We start from the raw sequence: 27,712 nt of genomic DNA, 5'->3' as shown, positions 1-27,712 counted from the left end.
GCCCTCCAAAACTAGTATAGGTACAGTTTTATTTCATATGTACATATATTAAGATGCATTTTGGGAAAACAAAATTTCATAATCGTTAGAGCAAAAAAAATTAGAGTTAGAGTAAATAATTTTTTGGAAAAAAAATATCAAAATAAAATTGGTATGCCATTTTGTAGAAATCACTAATCAACATCTTAAACCAAAATTTCAAAAAAATTTGTCACGTTTTCGAAAGTTTAATTTTTCAAAAAAAAATTTCAAAATTTTTAAACGAAAAATAATTTTTTCAAAATTTTATTAAATAAATTTTATTTATTAAAATTATATTAATTCTTTTTTATAAAAAAGTTCGTTGAAATACAATAAGCAGTTTGGCAGAAAATCAGATTTGAAAAAAGCGGTTCTATGGTTTTCAAAAAAAAATTTTCTTTCATCAAAAGATACCCTTTTTTAAAATCTAACATTTGAATTTTTTTAATAAAATCGTTGGAGCCGTTCGCGAGAAAATATAACTTTTCAGAAACTAGTATATGACAAGTACCTACCGTTATTTTTGGTCCAAAAAAATTAATTCCAAAAACCCATCTGGAGAGTCTCCAAAAATGCTACATACCAAGTTTGAAGTCAATCAGTCCATATTTTTAGGCTGTAGCTCCTTATACAGACAGACAGACAGACAGACATGTCATTATTACAATATAATTGTGGCTGTATGGCAAGGAGCATTGTAATTTTCAACGCAGGACTTATCAAATTTTCCAGAGTATACGTAGGTAAACTTCAGCAATAAATTTCTGCTATAGGAACACATTCTACCTTTTTCAGCCTCAGATAAGCATCCCTAGACCGTCACACCTTCAATTTTGCGGGACATCGGTAAGATGCACTCAGAGCTCAGTCTTTCCTTTGCTTTTCTTCACGCAAGAATCCTCCCATCTCCAACGTGCAGCTTAAACTTTCGATTTCTCGCAAAAGATAATATTGTTCCATATGCCTTGAGTTCAAATAAGATGCTCCTGAGCTCAGAGCAATCGGTTTTTCGTTCAGAATATTTTTGGAAATTCGGCTTCAGCATCGTCACAAGACTTTTCTTTATAAACGAAATTACTTCTTTTATTTCTGTAGCTTGACAAAGATCATTTTTAAAAAGCACTAGATTTCTTCGGTTCGTTTTGGACTGCTATCACGATCCAAAATCACCTCTTACTCTTATTCATTATAAAATCGACTTTTAAGCAGTATTTGAAAGAGATTTTGCTACCTACATGCATTCCTAGAACTGCGCCCGAAAAGGGTAATAAAATGTATGAGCAACATTTTTAAAACGGCAGTTTTTGAGAAATAAGATTACGTATACGCCACAAGTACCCGTAATATTAATTTTTTCATAGTTTTATTTAGCTGAAATCCAAGGTCCACAGAAATGAATAGTGAAAATTGGTCCAGAATTATATGTTTAATAAATCAAAATAATCCATCAATAAGTGGACAAGTTAGAGAGTCTAACGAAATCTAGTCCAATTTTTAATATTTGTCTATTAGAATGGAAAATAAAATTTTTAACATAATTTCATTCACTTGTCTTTTTGACGAAATTCAAAAACGAACAGAAACACTAACATCTCTTGAATACTGGCGTTGTGTTTATTTATTCTCATTTCAAACCATTTACCTGTAATACTTGCGCATGAAAAAAAACAATGCTCCTAAGTTCACCTTTTCCTTTGTTAGCGATTTATAACTCTATATCCCCTGCCACCCTTATTCTGAAATTTAAAACCAATGTGCATCGATATTTCGTTTTTTCTGTGCTTAAGTTATAAATCTTAAACGGATACTTCAAACTTTGCTCTTGGCAATTTTTTTCTATCTCACTTTCCATAAGAATGAAGTGTTATAGTAAAAAAATAAAACCATTAGAGAATTCCTTCTAAGAGCAAATTATATAATTATAAAACCAAGTTCCTATGCTTTCATTTTAATAAAAATTGCATTTAATACCACATTAGATCAAAAAGATAACATGTTCATAAATAAATGTACAAACACTTTTAATATTCAAGATCAGTAAAAAAAACGTTTGAGTCAATTTATGAATAATTATGTGAAAACTGAAATTTGTTACAATTCAATTAAATTATAAATTGCATGTGGCCAATCTATTTTAAGAAAACGAAGAAAAAAACAATACCTACAATTAATTTCAGATAATTATGAAAATGCTTAATTGTTTGTTTATGTAAACAATTTCTGTATAAAATTGTTACAAAATCTAATATGAGATATCCAATTCATGTTAGAAAATCGAGTTATACGTACTTGTTCACCTTAAAAAGATTTTATTTAGGTACTATATCAAATTATACTATTTTTCTTCATTTTTAATTTGAACTTAAACTGGTACTCACCAGCCCTCATAAAAACTGTGACATTTTATTTTTTGGCACAATTCTACAAGTGGCGTCTTGATTCTTGAAAAAATCAAATCATTTTTTACGGAAATAAATGCTACATGACGTAGGTAGGTTTAAAGTCTCCTACAAAAATAGTACCTTCAACCTTCACCTCAAAAAGCTAATGACTTTTCTGACAACATTGAAAGTGAAACTTATTCAAAAAAAAGTTGTTAATTGATTAGAAAAAAAACTCAATTTGTGTTGTTGTTGTTGTTGTTTTCGTAATAAATATGCATTTATTTACTTCTTCATAATATATTTCCTGTTTTGCGGGACGTTTTATGTAAATTACTCTAAGGAAAATATTTATATTTCTTTTTATCAATTTTTGTTTTCTTTCTTTTTTTGTTTGTTTAAATAAATCTCCATTTCTCTAGCGATTCATTTAAAAATGCAAATTATTGTTGTTTTAAATGAAACAAAAATATAATTACAATAAAACAAAAGAAAATATATAATAAAATCAAAAAATTCGCCAGTAGTGTGTGTTCGCCTAATTAACAGGAGATTTATCGACTAACTATTCAACAGAATAACTTAACATTTTTGTTGTGAGTTTTTTTTTTTATTTTATTTTGTTGTTTCCTTAGGGGAAATTTAGCATGGTAGTTGGTAGTTTAATTTACAATATCATCGATGCTGGGTCCTCCATGAAGTCACGGAAGTGCTGCAGCCATTTGGCACCAACAGCACCGTCAACGGTCCTGTGGTCTGCACTAAGTGTTACAGTGAGAACATTAATTTCTCTGAATCTGTGCAAAAGGAAAATAAATTCGTTTAAGTTTTGAACATTAGCTAGTAGCAATTTTTTAAATTACCCTTTAAGCTCATTGGGATCAACAATAAGCTTCTTCGATGTCGTTCCAACGGCAAGGATACATGATTGTGGTGGATTGATAACGGCACAGAAGTTGTTTACACCTGAAATGAATGTTTTTATATGAGAAACTGGTCCACATAAGAGTGACTAAGTTAATACCGAACATTCCCAAGTTGGAAACACTGACAGTGCCTCCTTGGAATTCATGGGGCTGTAATTTATTATCGCGAGCCTTGGCAGCTAAAGCCTTGATGTCTTTGGAAATATCAACGACACCCTTCCTGTCGGCACCGAAGACGATTGGAGTGATAAGGCCACGTTCTGTTGAGACAGCTACAGAAACGTCAACATTGTCAAATCTAAGGAAGACCAATTAAATTATTTTCTTTAATCTGAAATTATGGATAAATGTTTGCGAACTTACTGTCTAATAACGGTATCCATCCAGTAAGAGTTAGTTTCTGGAACCTTGCGGCATGCAATGGCAGTGGCCTTGATAATAAAATCATTGACAGAAACCTTAATATTCTCCTTGGCGAGCTTCTTATTGGTTTTCTCACGCAATTTCAGAAGCTGTTTGGAAAGTTCAAAACTCCATTTAATACAAATTCATACAAATGTAATAAAAATCCAACTTACCTTATCGACATTACATTCAGCAGTAAGATAGTAATGAGGAATTTGTTGTTTGGACTCCTTCAATCTCTTGGCAATTACTCCACGAATGTTTGACACTGGGATATCGATGTAGGCTCCTGGGCCACTTGGACCGGCTGAAACGCCTGCTGCTGCTGGAGCACCTGCAGCACTCATGCCTGCAAGATCGGCGGATGTTATTGAACCAAATATGCCACTACCCTTTCCTACACGTAAGTATTAAAAACAAACACAAGCAAAAAAGGGTCATTCACATTGTTATTGGATGCACAAAAACATTAATCACACCATACCTTCCAATCTTAGCCTTTGTTTCTCAGCCAAGTTCTTGGCCATCGGACTAGCATAAACTCGCTTACCACTTTGTTCAACAGCTGTCATTGGTGCGGGTGCAGCAGCAGCTGGAGCAGGTGCTGGTGCAGCAACAACAACTGGAGTTGGTGCTGCAGCTGGTGCTTCAGCTTTTTTGGGAGCTGGAGCAGCGCCAGCGCCATCATCTTTGAAATCCTTGAAGGCAGCAACATCGGCTTCGTTTTCAACAATGATGCACACAAGTTTGCCAATTGTGACATCCTTTTGACCGGCTGGCACAATAATTTTAGCCAAATAACCTTCTTCGGGTGTTTCGAAGCCCATTGTAGCCTTGTCTGTTTCAATTTCGGCCAACAAATCACCTATTTTTTTTTTAAGAAATAAAAAAAAAGAAAAATAAAAACGATTTGTGGTATACTTCATTGGGATTTGGAATGTTTATTTTGTAAAATTAAACTTACCTTCGTTCAACTTGTCACCTTCTTTCTTCTCCCAGCTTACGATGGTACCTTGTTCCATTGTTGGCGAAAGAGCTGGCAAAGTGACTTTAATGTGATCGGGCAGGTCGCTGTAGGCGCGAACAAAATTCGTACTCCATGCTGATTGTTGTGGCTTTTTCAGTTGGTAATCTGATATTCTAAATTGAAGAAAGTTAAAAACAAAATATGTTTAAGCTTTTGTGTTTCAGTATTTAAAATATAACACTTTGAGATGCAAAAAATGCAGTGATGATCTGTTTTGATAAGACTTTGCTTGAAAGATTAGTCAGTCAACTGAAGATGAAGATGAACGTGTGCGGAAAGGTCATTAAAACACACTGAAAATAGCTGTGGTCCAAGAATCGACCCTTGAGGAACACTAATAAAAAGATCTGAGGTACAACAAAAACAGTCTTTTTCCAGAAAGGCAGGAAATCATAAGGAAACTGCGTTTCTTTTTGAAATAAGAACACTATGATTTACTGCATCGAAGGCCTTAGAAAAATCAACTAATTCTATGAATGATACGTGATCACCTTCCATAGCACATCTGAGATCATTCGTCACCTTAAGAACACTAGGTACAAAACTATGATTTGTTCTAAAACAAAATTGGTTTGCACAAGGTAGTTATATTTTATAAAATTAGTGATCAGGCTTTGTAGAAGTTTATCAAGGTCCTTGAACAAAAAAGAAAAGGTCGATATTTAAGTGGCAATAAGCGAATGCTAACGGCAGCGAAACTTGTTTATCATGATGACAGCATTAGAAAATTTATGTGAAAGTTTGAAGTTGGTGGCGATTGTCAACTATCAATTTATAGTTGATAAATACTGAAATTTGGTGTTTTAAAATCTAGCTCATGGGAAAACTGGTCAACTTTTGAATAGAATTTTTCTATTACATTTCAATTAATAAAAGAAGGCATCATTATCGGTTTTCAAAACCTTTGGGTATAATAAGATATCGAAATTTATTTTTTATCAATTCTCAATTGAAAGTTGCTAATCGCAATAAGGGTGTTAAATTTAAATAAAATCATTCCATTCTGTATTTCAATACAGTAATACATTTTTAAGATGGTTGCGATTGTTTTCATTTCTTCCGAATTTTCTGAAAAGTTTTCCAAAACAGAAATTGCGGCAGCATTAAAACTAATAAAATACTTTTTTACGTACAAAAATCAGCTTTTTGAAAGGGCGGAACTGTTGCAGGTATAATTTTGTTTTTTGCTGAAACTAGTTTTTGTTTAGAAATTTGAAATTAAGTAGAAAAAAAACTTCATTCTTCCCGATATAATTATACAAATAATGATCAATTATAGTAAAATCGGCCAAAAAAACGCATATAAACAAGATGATAACATGCGGATAAAGACACTAACATGCATAACGACTAATTTCAGCAAAAAAAAATATCGAACCTAAAACAAGTCTGCTATTTCAATAAGCAGATTTAAGAAAAAAATGGAACCTGAAACAAGTCCGCCCTTCCAATAAGCAGATTTTGTATCTAAAAAAGTATGTTATTAGTTTAACTGCTGACGCAATTTCTGTTTTTGACAACTTTTCAAATTCAACATATCTCGATCAAATCGAAGGTTAAATAGTCTAAAAAATTGCAAAATATTAAGAAAGCAAAATTCAGTTATTATCACAGGTCACAGGCCAATTGGTGAGCAAACTGCTAAACTCGGTATACCGTGCAATGTCTCGTGCTCCCTTACTAGGCGACCTTGGCGATCTCTCTGATAAAAAGGTTAAATACATACCTTATAATTTTCTAAGCAAATTTCTAACTAATTATAACAAAGCGGCAAATAGGGCATGAACGAGTAAAATTCACAGAAACCTTTTCGATTAAAAGACTTGCACATCGTGTTTTGAGCTGAACGAACTTGCTTTATGTTCTGGGATACTGAATTGAACTGAAACCAAAGACAGTATCCTATCGGGCGATGAACACAATTCAGCTTTTCTTCATGTGAAATGTAGTTCAGCAATAGGGCTAGTAACTTTAATCAAGCAATAAGGTCAAAATTGAGTGAAAGTTACAAGTACCTAATCGAGCAAAAGGTTTGCGCACTGGATCTTCTGGTGAACGACCTAAAGTTTGGGTTCTGCGTTGCTGATGAGAGTCGGAACTAATTAAAGTAACCGTCAGCGTAATAGGCCGTTACGACAACGACTGCTTCGCTGTACTGGAAAATGTTAAACAATCAGCATCCTTCCACTAAATAAGGCAATACACTCCCAAGCTCATGCAGGTCCGATGACGATCATTAATCATTTTTTTTTTTTTACTGGCAGAACTATATTTAAATCTTCCACAACCAATTAAGGTCCTAAGAGTTATGGTATCAAAGTTGCGCAAATCAGGTCCAATTAGAATTAAAAAGAAATCAAGAACTGAAGAATGTTTATCTCAAAATGAAATAATATATCAAAATTTTGTGGAGAGCCTCTTCTAAATTAAAAAGCTTTTTCTTAACTATAGGTACATCTATTCCACCACAACTAAGTTATGCCTTGACAGTTGGTAGGGTAAAGTTGCCTATTTTCGGCCGTCTCCAGTTTCCGACCACCTTTCGAAAAATCGTTATGACTAGTGATTTCGAAGGGGTTTATTCCAAATTTTCGCTCGTATGCTGTTCTAACAAATTAGAGAACAGCATAAGAGTACAATTTTGGAATAAACCCTATGAAATCCATAGTTATAACGATTTTCCGAAAGGTGCACAGTGTGGCCAATCACGAATCTAGCTGGACAAAATTAATAACTCGCGTTAAATCGACTTTTTTTCTAAACAGTTTTAAACAAATGAATGTGAATAGATAAAATTCTATAAAAAAGAAATATTTTTTAAAAAGAAATCTATAATTTCTGCAAAAAGTGGGTCAAAATAGTGATGAAGAAAATGCATTTTTATAGTATTTGAATTTATGTTTCCGTAAACGTATTCTATGATTGGATATACTTAATTATTTTAAAAAACGCTTGAAAAATCTCAATAAATAAAAGCTCTATTGCTATTCACGAAAAAAGAGAGGCGGAATAATTAGTTTTTATTAAGAAATAGAACTTTTACACACGTTTTTGACAGGTGACATATATGATTTATTTTCTCATTATCATGCTTTAAATTAAAATTTTAGCAATGATTTTAATTAAATATGCTTCACAATCATAAAAAATGGCATCACCTTTAAAAATATCTGCAGATAATTTAAAAAAGTAACTCCTTTTTGTGCGATGCAAACTTGAAACAGAAGGGCCTATTAAAAACAGCTGTGTTTATATTACCTTCGATGTTTTTCAAGCTAATAATTCTCTAAATTTCTTCGTGACCCTATTTCTGGCCTTTTACACTTGCTTGCTTTTTGCATTGAACTTGTTTAAGATGTTCCGACAGAAAAGCATCATTCATCAATGATAATGCCTCATTAGTTGAAAATTCCAGTAGTTTAGTAGTTCCAGAGGATCAGAATTTAATTTTTTATACATTTTGATCCTTCACTCATTTCAATAAATCCTTTCCGGTATTATTGGAAAATGCTTTTTCAATTTTGCGGAGAGCGATTCTGCTGATTTTAACTATTTTCTAATGGATAGGTGCACTTAGGAGACTTTTAACCTTCCGTTTGTTATATTTTTCCCGTTTTTTTAGTTTTTAAAAATTCTTTTCTACTTTTGTTTCACTATCTACTGTTTTTGTTTATTTAGTTATCACATAATATTGGTCAAGCAAAATGAAATTCATGTTTAAAGAGCGGTCCAATGTTTCTTCCACCTTTTTTGTCTTTTTTTTTCGCTTAACTTGAAGCACAAAACTTTTATATATGTTTTTAATTTTTCTTTATTGTCAAAAATGTTCCAAAGATGATACCTGCTCATTAAAAGATCAAAAAAACTGTCTTTTCGATCTTATTTGGCAGTTTTGACACATTTTTCGAAAATTTGTTTTTTTTGAAAATCTTGACTTCATTTTGAAAAGTGAAAAAAGTTGTATGGCGGTCGAGAAAACGCGAGACATGTAAATAGCTAATCTTAATGACAACACTCCACAATACATTAATTAATTAATTTCAGACCGGAAAAATGCGGAAAAATTAACTTTACCTCTAATTGAAAAACAAAGATATTTTTTTTTTGCACTTCCTAGCCTTCTTATAGAATTTATTTTTTTTTAAATAGTTGCAATATTAATTAATAAATAAAAATTAAAACACTTTACCTCCAAATGTAGATTAACAATTAAAAAAAACAATTAGAACCAAAAAACTACCACAGCGTTTTTAATCGTCAACCAAACTCAAGCGAAAAATAGAATACTTTGTATTATCTCCATCCAACTGTTAACAAGAACCAACTTTCAAGCTTAGCTTACGCTAATCCGAGATGAAAACAAAAAAACCAAACATGAATTACAGTTACCCATTTTATTGAGAAGCTCAACTCATGATTTAAAATCATGTGGCTAAACTTTTTTTTTTCTATTTTGTCCAGTCAGATTGGCGAATTACCACACTGTGAGGTGGTCGGAAACTGGAGACGGCCGAAAATAGGCAACTCTACCCTAGTATATCTAAATAAACTAAAATCTTAATTATCATCCACTTATTTTTAATTGCGATATATGTAGGTACTATAGGGCAAGTTTAGGATTCGTAAAAAAAAACGAAATCGAGATAACAATTTAACATGACATTAATATGATCGAGAATGCCAAAAAAATGGGTACGGCAATTCTGCCTGTCTGTACCTCGAGCTACGGTCTAAATTACTAGAGCGAGTTGCTTCAAACTTGGTAATAAATAATTTTGGGTGGTTCTTCAGAGGACAAATTGAAATTTTTTTTAGGACCAAAACTAACGGTATACCTGTCATATAACGGAAATAGAAAAGTTAAACTATTTCAAAAACGGCTCTTTAACGATTTTGATTATAATTTTTCTGTAAGAGCCTACTTTTGAAATAAAAAACAAAATTTTTTGTAACGTTAGGTATTAACGGTCCCTGCCATAGAGCGGTTTTTTTTATTTATGAATTTCTCGTAAACGACAAAGCTGATTTCAACCAAAATTTTTATACAGAAAAGTTAAAGTAAACGTTATAAAAAAATTTTATAAAATTTTCAAAAAACACATACCTATTAGAAAATGTTTTTTTTTTGAAAAACCAATTTTTTAAAACGGGTCGATTAATTTGTTTGATACTTTGTTTTTATGTGTTGAATAATATTTTCTTAAAAATAATTTTTTATATACATACAGTGGTGGCAAAATAATTAGAAACATACTCCTTTGTTTACAAAATGTAATTTTTTTCTTTCTATAAATACAAAATATTTAACAAATTTTTAGCAAACACAAGTGATGATATAATCCTTGTAACATTTTAAGAAAAAAATTTTAGAATTTATCCAACAAAAGAAAAATATTGCAAGAAATCTAAAATATAGTCCAATTTTGTGTGGAAATATAATTAGAAACACTGAGGAAAAATTACTAAGAAATATCCTGTTTTTGATTTTTAGCATTTACATTTGCCAAACTTGGTCAATTGATTAAACGTACAATTAATAAAAAGGACTATCACCAACTAATTTCTATTAGTTGGTTAATGCAGTCCTCGAAAAATGCCACATGTTCCAAAAAAATAATAAAACGTCCTTAACAATATTCCTGACACACCAACCCCTTATATTTTAGAAAAAGAAGGTGCAATAAAGAGGAGATCCTTAGTAAAACATCAAGCTCTTCAAATACCTCTCTTAAAAAATATTTCTAATATTTTTTATTCATATTAAGAACATACAAACATTTTGAAAAGAAAGAGCGTGTTTCTAATTATTTTTCCACCACTGTATGTATAAAGATTTTAGAAATTTTTTTCCAAAAACTCTCTTATAAACAAGAAATCAAATGGTATACTTGGTTTTGTTTAAAAGATCATTTTAAACCCTTGTAACCCAACATTGCAAATTTTAAAATTAATAATGTCAATCGACTTGCCTTTAGCAAGTCGTTTACACGTATTTTTATAAAATTCAATATCTTCATTATTTATTAGAGTGGAGCGTTTTTGGACTTTTCTTTCAGATCACTGCGTGCAACTCATGGTTTATGCCTTGTGCTCTTCTGAACATATTCTAATACTTTTTTTTTATTCGACAATGGAAAAATAAAAATCGGGAAGCCTCTAAAGATTGCTCGTATTTCACGAAAATCGATATTTTATGAGGCGTTAGAACCCATCTGAATTGACTTAATCCTTTTCATTTCACTACCAACTGCTCATAACTTATGCTGAGTGGTCTCTAGAACCAGATCTGATCCCCTATTTTGAGTCGTTAATGGAAAAAAACGAAATCGGGAAGGCTCCGAAAAATGCACACTCTCGCAAAAATTCAGATTTTTTAAATTGTATAAAATCCCACCCAGAACAAATTTCTTTTACAACTTGTTTGTATTTGCTATATTTGTTAGAACCTATTTGAACCTTATAAGCTATGAAGCACTCAAACTGAGAACTTTTCTGTAATAATGACGTCGTTTATGGGGGATTTATGAAAATGCTACTTTGACATCCCCTGACCCATTTCAATAGAATTTTAAATTCTAATACTACACAGTGATCTGAAAGAAAAGTACAAAAACGCTCCACTCTATTATTTATGTACAAGTACATACTTAGTTTTTTCGAAATTTAATGTGTAAAAAAATAAGTTTAAATACCTAATTTATTTTTGTAGATAAATGGAAAAATTGAAGCAAAAAAACTATGTAATATTTATTTTTAGGCGCATTCATAAAATCCAAAAATAAAACCCTGTTAGTTTATGCAGGGAAAATATTTTTTCTGAATTTCGTAGTTTTTACACAAATTTGCTTGTTTTCAAAAAAAAGCCGAACTTTCAACTTTAACTGCCAATTAAAAACTATTGGTGCCATTTATCAAAAATATGGTGTATTATTTCGATAAAGCAATATCTAAAAAAAATATGTTATAAGCTTCAAAAGAAGAAAAATATAGTTTTTGCAACAATTGTGGGATCTTTGTTGGTTTGTAACAGATGTGGCACATGGGGCTTCAAGGGGTTAAACAGTGTTAAATTAATAATAAAAACTAGTTTTGTTCAATAAAAAGCTTTAATATTAGAGTTACTTTTACCATAAGAGCAAGTACGTGCGACCCCAGTCGTATATTTTATTAACTAAGATTTATCGTTATACCTAGTTCCATAAGCAATATTACTTAGAAATAATTGAAAAGATAATTTAGCTTGGTTATATCTGATTTGAAGATAAATTAAGTTGAGATAACAGTTTGCCAAACTTTATAATCGATGATAATTATCAAATTTTCTTAATTAATTTCATTTCATTGAGGATATGCAATATGCATGTACTTATACATCACATTCTAAATTATGAATGAGACTTTTAAAGCTCATTCGTGAGAGATTTTTAGTATGTTTACTATAAATCACCAGATACAGCCGCTCGCTCGTGTCTATTCTTACGTCACAAAAGCAGAAGCAAATTATCGAAAATCATTGATTTATTCACGTCAAACGTGTCGCCATCCATAATAAACCCCACGAAGAGGTTTCATGAACATACCAATTCCCAACGTAAACAAATAATTTATCTACAAAAAAAAGTGGACACAATCTAGAAGAAGGTCAGCTATCTATTTTTTTTTTGTTGATAATAATGATAAGAAATTAAAAATCAAATCAAACGATTAAAAAAAACCGCTCGTAATGGCCAACAAATAACTTGGACATGATTTCGAGAGGGCAATTCGATTCTAGCTCGCGATTCATTGCCACTTTGCCAGCATGGATGGAAATGGAAAGAAATGGCAAATGAAATTGGCTGGCATTTGAATTTGATTCATTTTTTTATTGCATTTGACGTTTTCAGAGCAGACGACAGACAGCGAGAAGCAGTTAAGTAGCTTTGGCAAAAAAAAATGCTTTTGCTCTCCCCCTCACAAAAGATTACACAACATTATTTCTAACCTTACCTTACATCAATGAGCAAGATGAATTGAAGAAAAAAAAACCAAATTTTCACTTGGAAATCCAAAATTTCGAATAATATTTACCTGAAAATCTGTTGTTTCCTTGTGGCCTGAGTGCTCAAAAGACGAAGAGCTACTCTGGTTCTGCAACGGACAGCATTGGACAGAGTTCCTCGGAGAATCGATTCGTTGCGAATGGCAATGGTTCGTAGCATTTTTGTCGATTAACTATATTTCGTGTGAAATCTGTTTGAATGGATGAACGAAAATAAGGTTTCTTTAGTTTTTTTTTTGTTTATAGAAAAAACAAAAAACGAAAGCGATTTGGGTTGAATTTTTGTAATGCCGATTAAATTTTTTTTTGGAAACCCGCAATCAAAATTTTCGCAACCGACCTTAGAAATTTTTGATAGGTCATACGGACTGATGACAGTTCGGAAAAGAGCTTTTTTTATAATTTTTGTTTTTTTTTTTTTTTGCGATGAGTGAAGTGAGCTTTGAGTGGATAAGAAAAAAAGAGCTTTTTTTAAACGTCAAATTGTGGAAAAATGGAAGAAAGTTCTGTTTGGTGACTTTTATGAACTGTGCATCATTGTATATATATTTCCATAGTACTATCATGAAGTAAAACGATCTTAGGAACTCTAGTGGTGACTTGAAAAAGCAGAATTTGTATGAAAAAAACACACTGAGCGCCACCTCAAAAAAGTGGCGACATCAACTAATACTAAATTCGACTTCATGATAGTACTATAGAAATATATATACAATGCTGTGCATGAGACTTCAAAAATAAATCAATTTTTTTTCCATGAAATGCAAAAACGGAAAATTTTTGTTTTGGACAGATTTCAATCAAAAATAAACTGATTTATTTTACCCATTAAAAACCAAATAAGTGAATTTCTGTGAGTTCAATTGCGGGGTATAATTTGAAATTTTTTTGCAGTCACTAATGTGTCAAAACTTTATATTGGGTAGACCTGTTTGTTTACCATATTTACCAGGTTTACCAAGAGTTTACTCCATCGGATGAATACACATATTAAATTTTTTTGCATACGATTTGACATTTTTGTAAATAGGTAGCTGAATTTTTTCTCAAGTAGGTATTACTTTTTAGTGGAGAGAAAGTACCCAACAAACAATATCCATTCTTTACAGGAGCTAAATCAATACCTGTAAAGCTTTATAGAAGCAAACTTGTTATTCGGGTACTCCTCTACGTATATATTCCACCGGTTATTTTTGCACTTCTACGTTTATGAAATAAAAGAGTCAATTTAAGCTTTCTCACTTTTTCATTTTATATAGAGCGAGAAAAAAGTCGGTCGAAAAGTGCTATGTCAATTTCAATGCATTATAGAAATCGTTGTATAAATCCCAAAAGTAATGAACACACCTTTTTTTTTAACAATGCATATTTCAACAACTAAACAAACAGAACTTACCATTCATTTATCTTGTTCCCTGAACGCAAAAGTTTTCGTGTAACGGCATATGAGTGGAACAAGTCTTGTTTTGTCTACCGGTTTGTTTTTTCGAAAAAATCATTTCGTTATTTAAAAATTTTATATGTATTTTAAATAAATTTATCAAGAATCTTATGAATTTTATCATATCTATTTGTGCAAAAAGCAGTGTCAATGAATATTTAAATGTTTTCATACTTGATAACTCAAAATAACTTGTTTAATGTTGCACAAAAGGAATATTTTTAAATAACAATCTTCGACCTGCGATTGTTTATAAATATTTTGATCATAAAACACGTAGAAAATAAAAAAGGTATGTATTGAATTTAGTATGTTAAATCTATTTTAACTTGCTTTTGAGGTTTTTAACAAAAAAAAGCAACTTTTTTGAGGTAGGATTGTTGGAGAACTCCAACAAGTTAGCCATAAGTAACGCTGCAACTCGGTGATATTATAGTTCAATTCCTGGCGAGTTCATCTCCTTCGCAGTTTCCCAGAATATCTCTTGTGTCCCGGCACCCAAAATAGGTAAAGTTTACACTGTTCAAACGTCTTCATGAGAGACTATGGACTCTCGCGGGCAGTTACAGAGTTTGTAGAAAGATGCAAACGATTTGAGAGCCGCTTGGCTATCAGAAATCAGAGTTTTCTTTGTTTCGCTCAACCCCAAAAACTCAGATTTATAAAATTAGACTATTGCAGCTTATTTGACACCAAATTCATCCTTACTGGTTGAACAGAATGAAAATTCGCCTGTAGCAAACAAAAACGCCGTGGTACAAGATGTCAAATAAAATCGCTCAAAATGTAGAAAAGACGAATTGAATATGTGGTGCACTAAAATGTCAAGTGTGTTGAAAAAAAAATCATTTTAAGCAACCGCATTAGCAACGTCAAAAGTCATTGCGCTTGTAGCTTGAAGTAAAAGTTGATTCGACTTGTACCACAGCGAATTTCCTTGCTTGCTACAGCCACAGCTACGTATTCTGGCACCAATATACTAATTTCATAATTTTTAACTTTGACAGCGCCACAAGACAGCCACAGCTACATCATTCTATTCCACCAGTTAAACTCGATAATGTCTAGATCCAAAAAACAAGAATGAAAAAACAAACATACTAGCATTGACCCCTTTCGGTTTTGAAACAAGCAAGATACTAGGCTATTCTCTAAAGACTTGTATGTATTTAAGATGTTCAGTCTTATCTTTGACTTGGTAGCAAAGCAATTTGTAAACTTACCGGTCAATACACATAAAACTTCGAGTGAAGGTCAAAAATATAGTGAACAAAATTGTTTGTGGAATATCATCATATGATACATGTTTTTAATGTATTTGATCCTAATGACATAAAAATAAAGTCAATATGACTTCAACAGGTAAAATATAACCGAAACCCATGTGGAAAACATGCTACACTGATGAAATTCATGTGAGGGTTTAAGATAAAGCAGGGACAAAGGATTCATAAAGTTCTTAAAAATATTTTTGGTGAAAGGATGTTTTTTTTTTTTTTGGGATTTAAAATCAATTGTCCATACATTTTTTTTTTTCATTCAAAAGGGTGTTTGTTTTTAGGTGTAGAGGAAATATCGGTATATGTACCTATTTGAAAAAGTGATCAATACTAGAGTAATACTAGTGGTACATACCCTTTTTTATTAATAATTAACGCGCACTTAAGGGATTAGTCTACCCTTAACCCTCTGTAGGCACACCTCTTTTTTGCGAATTTGGTTTATACTTTTTCATGTCGCTAGAACTTTTTTCAGTCTCACTATTTTATAGAGAATCATATATGAAATTGATGTAGAATATTCCGAATTCGAATATTGTATTCAGAATTCAAAAAAATGTATTTTCACCCTTATAAATAAACTTTTTGTGACCACTTTTAATTTTTGTCCTGCCAAATTCGCACCCGTGTGCAGACAGAGGGTTAATATGGTGAATACCAGCATTAGGAAAATAGGGAGGGGAAACCCTATTGAAATTTAGCAACTATGTAACTTTTGAGATTAGAAACAAGAATGTAAAGTGTATATAAGAATATCATGGTTAAAATGGTGTTTTTTTTTACTGAAAACAAAAATGATGGTCACCCTAATAAAATTTGGTAAAAATGTTGAATTCTTATACAGGGTGTCCCAAAAGTAATGGATCAAACAGAATATGCTGATAGGCCAACCTTAGGGCTCTCAGAATTTGGTAACTTGTTAATCCAAAATCCTAACGGTTTTCGATATAATGCAGTTTTTGTGAAATCTCGAAAAATCCCGACTTTGCAACAGTATTTTGCTTCCTCCGCTCATAATTGATTTTTGATTTTTACAACTCTTTCACTAACACATTGCCTAATAATAAGAAATAATTAATTAATCAAAATATTTTTTATTTCATACGCCATTTTGCTGCAAATTAATTAACAGTTCCATGTTTTATAAAAACTCAATTTCTTATTTTTATTTCAAAGCAAAACCCTGAAAAAAATTTGTATAGTGTGACTCTGGTTTATTATTTTGAAAACTTGCCGTGTTATTGCAGTTTTCAAAAATGTATAAAACTTTCCAAAGTTGAAGTTAGAACTAAAGATATTACAATTTAAAAGCAACAAAACAGGGCTTTTTAGAGAAAAATAACAAAGAAAAATAAACACATTTTTTCGACTGTTGTTTGTTTATTTCTTTTTGAATAAAAGCCTCGATTTTTGTTTGTTATTTTGCTCTGAAAACCTCTGTTTTTTTGTATTCAAATTGTAATATCTTTCGTTCTAATTTCAACTTTGGAAACTTTTATACGTTTTTGAAAACTGCAATAACACGGCATGTTTTCAAAATAATAAACCAGTGTCACACAATACAAATTTTTTTCAGGGTGTTGCTCTGAAATAAAAATAAGAAATTGAGTTTTTATAAAATATGGAACTGTTAATTAATTTGCAGCAAAATGGCGTATGAAATAAAAAATATTTTGATTAATTAATTATTTCTTATTATTAGGCAATGTGTTAGTGAAAGAGTTGTAAAAATCAAAAATCAATTATGAGCGGAGGAAGCAAAATACTGTTGCAAAGTCGGGATTTTTCGAGATTTCACAAAAACTGCATTATATCGAAAACCGTTAGGATTTTGGATTAACAAGTTACCAAATTCTGAGAGCCCTAAGGTTGGCCCATCAGCATATTTCGTTTGATCCATTACTTTTGGGACACCCTGTATACACTTTACATTCTTGTTTCTAATCTCAAAAGTTACATAGTTGCTGAATTTCAATAGGGTTTCCCCTCCCTATTTTCCTAATGCTGGTACTGTGTTCACATATTAAGGGTAGAATAATCCGCGCTAATTATAAAAAAAAAGGTATGCACCACTAGTATTACTCTAGTATTGCTTACTTTTTCAAATACACTGCCGGTCATCTGAATACGTCCACATTTTAGTTCATCTTATTTTTAGCCTGGCTTGGTATTTATTGCAATGGTACATCTTTTTTACATACGTAACGAGAGAACATCTTTATGCGCTTAGCTTAGGAGAAAAAAAATTGTCTTGGGACCTACCGTTCTTCTCACACGGTAGCTAGACAAAATCTATTCATAAAAACAAGTACAGCTGTGTTCAAAATAATAGTAGTGCCTGCAACAAAATAACATTTGTTATATTTACGGTGCTTCTATGGTTAAAAATTTAATTTCTTTGATGTCAAAGTTTGTAACGGTCAATTACTAATAAATGTATCGTAATTTTAAAGTGGAAAAGAAGGTGCCAAATAATTTTTCAATGATTTTTGGTTGTTCTTTCGAATTTGACCTGTTCAAAATAATAGTAGTTAAAGTTATTTTTTAAGAATTTAATAGCGGTTTATAACTTAGAATATTTATTTTTGGTTTAAAAGTAAGTACTCATATAATTTGAATAATTTTTCAACAAAAAACGATTTGTTTCGGTTTTAATCTATTTAAAGTTCGAAGAGCAAAACACTGCAGTTCGGATAACGGAAACTTATACGAAAGCTGCTTGAAGAAGGGAAAACCTACTTGGAAATTCAAGTTTATATTAGGATGCTCCCCTACAATGGTAGCCAATGCAATAAAGTCAACGAAAGACCCGAAACGCGCGGTAGAAAAAGAAAAAAGACCGCCGTAGATGACAGGAGTAATGTCCAGACGAGCAAAGTTGAGCCTTCTGCATCGTTGTTTCACATCCAGAAGGCTTTAAACCTGGATTACAGTGCAGTGAAAATTCGGAGGCGAATGTTAAACACTAATTTGTACGCTTGAAGTCCACGAAAAGTTCAGCGAAACATGTTAAAAAGCGTATCCAGTTTGTAAAAGACCACATAAACTGGCCAGCAAAGTAATGGCTTAACATATTGTTTACTGATGAGAGCATATTTGTCCCCTTTGGTGGTACTGGATCTCCAGAATACGTCCGACGTCCACCCAATACGGAATATGTTCCAAAGTATACGACGGAAACAGTTAAACATGGAGGGTCGAAAATTTAAGAATTTAAACATATTTCTTTGTTAACAGCGGAACTTTTCGTGGACTTCAAGCGTACAAATTAGTGTCTAACATTTGCCTCCGAATTTTCACTGCACTGTAATCCAGGTTTAAAGCCTTCTGGATGTGAAACAACGATGCAGAAGGCTCAACTTTGCTCGTCTGGACATTACTCCTGTCATCTACGGCGGTCTTTTTTCTTTTTCTACCGCGCGTTTCGGGTCTTTCGTTGACTTTATTGCATTGGCTACCATTGTAGGGGAGCATCCTAATATAAACTTGAATTTCCAAGTAGGTTTTCCCTTCTTCAAGCAGCTTTCGTATAAGTTTCCGTTATCCGAACTGCAGTGTTTTGCTCTTCGAACTTTAAATAGATTAAAACCGAAACAAATCGTTTTTTGTTGAAAAATTATTCAAATTATATGAGTACTTACTTTTAAACCAAAAATAAATATTCTAAGTTATAAACCGCTATTAAATTCTTAAAAAATAACTTTAACTACTATTATTTTGAACAGGTCAAATTCGAAAGAACAACCTATATCATTGAAAAATTATTTGGCACCTTCTTTTTCACTTTAAAATTACGATACATTTATTAGTAATTGACCGTTACAAACTTTGACATCAAAGAAATTAAATTTTTAACCATAGAAGCACCGTAAATATAACAAGTGTTATTTTGTTGCAGGCACTACTATTATTTTGAACACAACTGTATATTTTTTGACTCATCTGAATAGACTCAAAAGCAAAAATGTTAATAAATGATGAGTTGCATGGGTCAGTTGGACTCAAAATTGTGTCTGTCAATAAATCTGATTGTCTTTAACCTGTAAGGACGAAAACGGGTCGGAAAAAATCATTAGGCGCGGAAAAAATGGCGAAAATAAAAGAAGTCTTTGAATTAGACCGAAATCAACGATGCATTGGGACAAAAATTAACACAAGTTAAAATTTAGTATGCAGTTATTCGCGCAATATCCAAGGGTATAGAAACAACATTTACAATCGAAGTTGCTTAGCCACAACATTGGCCGATAGATGTGCAATGATCTGAACAGTATGACTTCGCGCTAAAAATTAAGCTGATAACTGGTATGAAATGCAGTTTAACGACGGCAAAACGGGTTGTCAGAAGTGGTAAACATTTGAGAAGAACAAATCTTCGCAAAAACTACCACTTTACAAACCACGAAAAGAAACTCGCCTCCAATAGTAAAAAAAAAAACATGTCGTAAAAGTCGAATTTCCAACCGGTGATTTTACAAAGGAAAAAAATGAATTAAGTTGACCCTTAGGTCTAAATTCCTATTTGTATGACCTTCGTAGAGAGAAGGATTATTTTAAGTTGTCTGCATAACTGTGAAGGGAGTGTCATTAAGTGCAAGCTATTTTTTTCTACAAAACTTTCGATCTGCAATTTCTAACACAGTTTTTTTTACTATTGGAGGCGAGTTTCTTTTCGTGGTTTGTAAAGTGGTAGTTTTTGCGAAGATTTGTTCTTCTCAAATATTTACCACTTCTGACAACCCGTTTTGCCGTCGTTAAACTGCATTTCATACCGGTTTTCAGCTTAATTTTTAGCGCGAAGTCATACTTTTCAGATCATTGCACATCTATCGGCCAATGTTGTGGCTAAGCAACTTCGATTGTAAATGTTGTTTCTATACCCTTGGATATTGCGCGAATAACTGCATACTAAATTTTAACTTGTGTTAATTTTTGTCCCAATGCATCGTTGATTTCGGCCTAATTCAAAGACTTCTTTTATTTTCGCCATTTTTTCCGCGCCTAATGATTTTTTCCGACCCGTTTTCGTCCTTACAGGTTAAAGACAATCAGATTTATTGACAGACACAATTTTGAGTCCAACTGACCCATGCAACTCATCATTTATTAACATTTTTGCTTTTGAGTCTATTCAGATGAGTCAAAAAATATACTTGTTTTTATGAATAGATTTTGTCTAGCTACCGTGTGAGAAGAACGGTAGGTCCCAAGACAATTTTTTTTCTCCTAAGCTAAGCGCATAAAGATGTTCTCTCGTTACGTATGTAAAAAAGATGTACCATTGCAATAAATACCAAGCTAGGCTAAAAATAAGATGAACTAAAATGTGGACGTATTCAAGTGACCGGCAGTGTAGGTACATATACTCATATTTCCTCACACCTAAAAAAAAAAACACCTTTTCGTATGAAAAAAAATGTATGGACTTATTATATTATCGTAAGGGTAACTTTAATATAATTGATTTTATATCCCAAAAAAAAAACATCCTTTCACCAAAAATTGTCCTTTGTCCCTGCTTTATCTAAAACCTTCATCCGGAATTTCATCAGTGTAGCATGTTTTTCACATGGGTTTCGCTTATATTTTACCTGTTGAAGTCATATTGACTTTATTTTTATATCATTAGATTCAAGTACCTTAAAAACATGTGTTATATGATGATATTCCACAAACAATTTTGTTCACTATATTTTTGACCTTCCATTCAGCTGGAAATGTCGAGAAACAATTTCCCTAATTTTTTTAGGTTTTTATTTGACTTCATTCATTCGTGGTTGTAGTGAACAAAAACATAAGATGATAAAATTTAAAATACACTGACGAAAAAAAGCCAATAAATTTATGAACTGGTTGCGATAGAACTTTTTTCTATCTGTTTTTAGAACAGTCATAAGTGTAGCTATCAGCCGTTTAAGGGTTGTCCATTCTCTATCGGACACCCTGTATTATATTCGGACCTATTCTAAACAAAAATTCCCAGGGAAGTGGTTTCGGGAGAAGGGCCCCAATCGGAAAAATGGTGGAAATTTCCATTTTCTTTTTTGCTTTCCCCATCTTCTGAATCATTGAAGAACGAAATTCCATCTAAAAAAATAATGAAATTTCAAGAACTTTGCAGTTGGGAGTTTTTTTTTTCAGAATAGGCCTGATTATGACAATTACAACTCAACTTCAACTTTTTGAATCGTTATACCTAAGAAACGGTGGATATTAGGAAAAAAAGTGTCATGACAATTTTTATATATATTAATCTGGTCTACAATTCTCGCATTGAAAATTTTTTGATAAGACTTACCGTTTTGCTGAAAATTGTGAAAAAACAGTTTTTGTGACCTTTGGCCCCAAGTAAATTTTTTTCCAGGTCTCGGATTGATGAGGACTTTTTAGATTTAATTTATGATGGTGTTTTCAACAATCCTACCAACTTTCAGCTTGCTGGGAATTATTGTAACCTCGGATGTCTAAATTGACCGGACTATTAAACGTTCTATAAAAAATTCCTTGGAATCAAATTGATTGCTTTAACCGTTTAGATGATAATGGTATCCAAATCGCAATGCATACGAGTTATAAGAAAACTACTGAAATCAGTGGGCATTGGTTTGGATACGAATATCTTCTAAACAGTTAAAGCAATCAATTTGATTGCAAAGAATTTTTTATAAAACGTTTAAGCCTCTACAAGAATTATATCTTGCTAATTTGAAAATAATGAATTTCCAATAAATTAGAAAATTTTGAAAAGTAAAAAATGTTTATATAATTTTTTTTTTAACTTTGACCTCGAATATCTTTAAAATGGTTAGATTAATGAAAAAAGTTAATAAGACCTTTTTTGTGGAACAATCTTTTTCCTACAAGAATATGTCTTGCGCGTTTGATTATTATAATTTTTCAAGTTGTTAAAAATTAAGAACAAAAAACGAATTTTTAAAGATTTTCTCGATTTTTGGACCTCAAAAATATCTATTAAACGGTTAGATTAACAAAAAAAAGTGTACAAGGCCTTTTTTGTAGAGCGTTCAATTTCCTACAAGAATATGTAAAAAAATTTGCTAAAAAATTGGTTTAAAAAGAAATGATTTTTTTTTTAGTAGAAGCTTGATGTAAAATTGGAAAATTGCGAAGCGGAGGACCTTCCCATTAATATTAAGAGCTCATATTTGCTGTGTATATTCTTAGTCTATTGAATAGACCCTTTTGGATGGAACAAATTCGTTCAAGAGTTTTTATTGGCGATTATGATTCCTTGGCATACAAGAATACTCCACCCAAAAGTGCTACTAAATCCATTGGTGCATTTCTGAGAAAACGGCAACACTGGTCGGTTTTCAGTTTTTTTGATTTAACTCGAAAACCAAGCCTGACTTTGAAATGGTTCAAAGACACTTTTCATAGCAAATTAAATTTTCTGTCAAGTTAAGATGGTTAAAAAATTTTAAAAATTATTTTTGTCTAAAATTCTAACCTAAAATCAAAGAAAAAAAAGTTAAAAAATTGACAATTTTATTTTTTTTTACTAAATCAAGGGGCATTTTGTGTATGTAGCCGGGACGTCCAAACTTTGTACTAATGAAATAAAGTAGAGGTAAAATTCTTTGATAATATGCAATTTTTAATTTTTTTTGTCAAGAAACAACTTAAATGTACCTATTCAAAAATTAGCACTTTTTCTAAATTTTTGACTTTTTTAGTTAAAAGCAAGTTTTTAAAACTCGATAAAATCGTATTAATTGGTAACTTTTAGACTTTTAAAGTAAACATACTTCGAGGGATTGATTTAATATAAACTAAATATGACAAACAAAAAAATTTATTTGCATCCTTATGGCCTTTTGTGCAATTTTGTGTATGTGCATTTTTATAAATTCGGGTCGAATGGATGGACGGAGAGCCATTAGCTTTGGTCTATTGCATAGAAGAACATTTAATACCAACTCTTTTACTGTTTTCAATGGCCTGAAAAACAATTCTTGTAAAATCCGCGACCAACGAAAAGTTTCTCTTGAAAAACGAAAAAAATACTCTAATGAGTTTGAAACAAAATAGCTCAGGGAAATTAGTAAATCAAATTGCACTTTTCGCGGGACAAATTTTTTTCATGGAACGTATTTAGGTGAATGTCCTTATCGTAAAAGTGAATTTTTTGGGATGATAAGATATCGGGAACAGCCGCCATCTTGGAAAAGAGGTCGGTGCCGTTTTTATTTTATAACTCCATTTTTACTCATTTAAACCAAAAATGTCCGAGGGTAGACTTATTATCAATTAAATTATCTAAAAAATGATATACAAATGAATTCCGTGAGTTAGTTAAATTCAATTTTATAGTCGGTCAAAGTCCGGGTTCTTCTCGCAAGGTTAAGACAATATGACATTTTTTCAAATATCTGAAGAACTTTTGATTTGTTTGGGATTTTCTTAAAGAATGAATTATAGCACTTTTAATTATCTATGAAATGAGCCCTTTATCGTTACTGTAACCAACATAATGTATAATCCATCTAACGTCGAAGTTCACATTCTACTATCCAAAAGTGAGAAAATAACAAGTTTTCTTCTATTAGACCGAGCAAATTTTTGAAGTGGAGGTATAACCAAAATATAAGTAAACAGTTTTTTAACTATATTCGTCTAAATATTGAATTCAAAGTTTGAAATCTTTAATGTTAACCTTTATATGGTTTTCGAGGTTTTAAATGAAGTGAATTTTCCAATTAATGTGAATAAGCTCAAGTGACACTATTTAAAATTCTAAATATAAGAACTGATGCCCTGTCATTTTTCCTAAACATGAACACCTCAATCTCAGCATTACGATAAGTATAACTCAAGATATGAGGTGTGTAAGCCGTTATGTTTTCGAGACTATTGTGTTTAATTTTTGATTGTTTATTTGAACTATTGAAATCCCAAATATGTTCAGTTAAAAAATCGTATATCATGACTTCGACGTTTGGTTGCCTCTACAATGTGATGGTTACAAAAACAATAAAGGGTTCATTTCATAGATAATTAAAAGTGCTATAATTCATTCTTTAAGAAAATCCCAAACAAATCAAAAGTTCTTCAGATATTTGAAAAAATGTCATATTGTCTTAACCTTGCGAGAAGAACCCGGACTTTGACCGACTATAAAATTGAATTTAACTAACTCACGGAATTCATTTGTATATCATTTTTTAGATAATTTAATTGATAATAAGTCTACCCTCGGACATTTTTGGTTTAAATGAGTAAAAATGGAGTTATAAAATAAAAACGGCACCGACCTCTTTTCCAAGATGGCGGCTGTTCCCGATATCTTATCATCCCAAAAAATTCACTTTTACGATAAGGACATTCACCTAAATACGTTCCATGAAAAAAATTTGTCCCGCGAAAAGTGCAATTTGATTTACTAATTTCCCTGAGCTATTTTGTTTCAAACTCATTAGAGTATTTTTTTTCGTTTTTCAAGAGAAACTTTTCGTTGGTCGCGGATTTTACAAGAATTGTTTTTCAGGCCATTGAAAACAGTAAAAGAGTTGGTATTAAATGTTCTTCTATGCAATAGACCAAAGCTAATGGCTCTCCGTCCATCCATTCGACCCGAATTTATAAAAATGCACATACACAAAATTGCACAAAAGGCCATAAGGATGCAAATAAATTTTTTTGTTTGTCATATTTAGTTTATATTAAATCAATCCCTCGAAGTATGTTTACTTTAAAAGTCTAAAAGTTACCAATTAATACGATTTTATCGAGTTTTAAAAACTTGCTTTTAACTAAAAAAGTCAAAAATTTAGAAAAAGTGCTAATTTTTGAATAGGTACATTTAAGTTGTTTCTTGACAAAAAAAATTAAAAATTGCATATTATCAAAGAATTTTACCTCTACTTTATTTCATTAGTACAAAGTTTGGACGTCCCGGCTACATACACAAAATGCCCCTTGATTTAGTAAAAAAAAATAAAATTGTCAATTTTTTAACTTTTTTTTCTTTGATTTTAGGTTAGAATTTTAGACAAAAATAATTTTTAAAATTTTTTAACCATCTTAACTTGACAGAAAATTTAATTTGCTATGAAAAGTGTCTTTGAACCATTTCAAAGTCAGGCTTGGTTTTCGAGTTAAATCAAAAAAACTGAAAACCGACCAGTGTTGCCGTTTTCTCAGAAATGCACCAATGGATTTAGTAGCACTTTTGGGTGGAGTATTCTTGTATGCCAAGGAATCATAATCGCCAATAAAAAGTCTTGAACGAATTTGTTCTATTTTTGCTCTGGAGCTCGGGTCTATTAAATAGACTATCTAGAGGTGTCTAGCAATCGATTTTTCGGAGTACCAAATCAAAAAAAAGAATTTCGTTTTTTTTGACATACGTATGTACATATGTACAGCTGTGTTCAAAATAATAGTAGTGCCTGCAACAAAATAACATTTTTTATATTTACTGTGCTTTTACGGTTAAAAATTTAATTTCTTTGATGTCAAAGTTTGTAACGGTCAATTACTAATAAATGTATCGTAGGTTTAAAATGAAAAAGAAGGTGCTAAATAATTTTTCATTGACCTTTGGTTGTTCTTTCTAATTTGGCCTGTTCAAAATAATAGTAGTTAAAGTTATTTTTGAAGAATTTAAAAGCGGTTTATAGCTTAGAATATTTATTTTTGCTTTAAAAATAAGTACTCATATAATTTGAACAATTTTTCAACAAAAAACGATTTGTTTCGGTTTTAATCTATTAAAAGTTCGAAGAGCAAAACACTGCAGTTCGGATAACGGAAACTTATACGAAAGCTGCTTGAAGAAGGGAAAACCTACTTGGAAATTCAAGGTTATATTAGGATGGTCCCCTACAATGGTAGCCAATGCAATAAACTCAACAAAAGACCCGAAACGCGCGGTAGAAAAAGAAAAAAGACCGTCGTAGATGACAGGCGTATTGTCCAGATGAGCAAAGTTGAGCCTTCTGCGTCGCCGTTTCAAATCCAGAAGGCCTTAAGCCTGGATTGCAGTGCAGTGAACATTCGGAGGCAAATGTTAGACACTAATTTGTACGCTTGAAGTCCACGAAAAGTTCCGCTGTTAACAAAGAAATATGTTAAAATACTAAAATTTTTGACCCTCCATGTTTAACTGTTTTCGTCGTATACTTTGGAACATATTCCGAATTGGGTGGACGTCGGACGTATTGTGGAGATCCAGTACCACCAAAGAGGACAAATTTACTCTCATCAGTAAACAATATGTTACGCCATTACTTCGTTGGCCAGTTTATGTGGTCTTTTACAAACTGGATACGCTTTTTAATATGTTCCGCGAAACTTTTCGTGGACTTCAAGCGTACAAATTAGTCTCTAACAGTCGCCTCCGAATGTTCACTGCACTGCAATCCAGGCTTAAGGCCTTCTGGATTTGAAACGGCGACGCAGAAGGCTCAACTTTGCTCATCTGGACAATACGCCTGTCATCTACGACGGTCTTTTTTCTTTTTCTACCGCGCGTTTCGGGTCTTTTGTTGAGTTTATTGCATTGGCTACCATTGTAGGGGACCATCCTAATATAACCTTGAATTTCCAAGTAGGTTTTCCCTTCTTCAAGCAGCTTTCGTATAAGTTTCCGTTATCCGAACTGCAGTGTTTTGCTCTTCGAACTTTTAATAGATTAAAACCGAAACAAATCGTTTTTTGTTGAAAAATTGTTCAAATTATATGAGTACTTATTTTTAAAGCAAAAATAAATATTCTAAGCTATAAACCGCTTTTAAATTCTTCAAAAATAACTTTAACTACTATTATTTTGAACAGGCCAAATTAGAAAGAACAACCAAAGGTCAATGAAAAATTATTTAGCACCTTCTTTTTCATTTTAAACCTACGATACATTTATTAGTAATTGACCGTTACAAACTTTCACATCAAAGAAATTAAATTTTTAACTGTAAAAGCACAGTAAATATAAAAAATGTTATTTTGTTGCAGGCACTACTATTATTTTGAACCCAACTGTACATACATATTCGAGTCAATAATGAGAGACATTGGGCACCTTCAAACAACTATCGTATAGGCTACCTGGGATACCCGTACCTGAATATCTTTTTGAACGAAAAGCTATCCAGATATAGCTTGCTTGCTTGTTATAAATAAATTGCACGACTGGGGTCGCACATACTTGCTCTTATGGTAAAAGTTACTC

The 27,712-nt window shown here is 31.8% G+C and overlaps 1 protein-coding gene across 3 annotated transcripts; it reads right to left on the bottom strand.

Moving 5' to 3' along the window:
• Window positions 1-2,877: 2,877 nt before the first annotated feature.
• On the bottom strand, window positions 2,878-13,237 carry LOC129921375 (dihydrolipoyllysine-residue acetyltransferase component of pyruvate dehydrogenase complex, mitochondrial). Of its 3 annotated transcripts, XM_056003179.1 has the most exons (9): window positions 13,142-13,237; window positions 12,831-12,992; window positions 4,698-4,873; window positions 4,218-4,598; window positions 3,907-4,130; window positions 3,692-3,840; window positions 3,427-3,626; window positions 3,266-3,368; window positions 2,878-3,199 (listed from the first exon to the last, which is right to left on the bottom strand). In XM_056003179.1, exons 2-9 carry the CDS (start codon window positions 12,959-12,961, stop codon window positions 3,070-3,072), a joined length of 1,494 nt encoding a protein of 497 aa, XP_055859154.1. In that variant the 5' UTR covers window positions 12,962-12,992; window positions 13,142-13,237; the 3' UTR covers window positions 2,878-3,069. The 3 variants fall into 3 exon arrangements, with proteins under 3 accessions (XP_055859154.1, XP_055859155.1, XP_055859156.1); XM_056003180.1 differs by having other exon boundaries at window positions 3,907-4,082; window positions 12,831-13,184; XM_056003181.1 differs by having other exon boundaries at window positions 3,907-4,082; window positions 4,284-4,598; window positions 12,831-13,184.
• Between the last annotated feature and the right edge of the window lie 14,475 nt (window positions 13,238-27,712).

The sequence above is a fragment of the Episyrphus balteatus genome, chromosome 1 (genome assembly GCF_945859705.1).
Source record: "Episyrphus balteatus chromosome 1, idEpiBalt1.1, whole genome shotgun sequence".
Classification (NCBI taxonomy): Eukaryota; Metazoa; Arthropoda; class Insecta; order Diptera; family Syrphidae; genus Episyrphus; species Episyrphus balteatus.
This window is presented reverse-complemented; position numbering and strand designations above follow the sequence as displayed.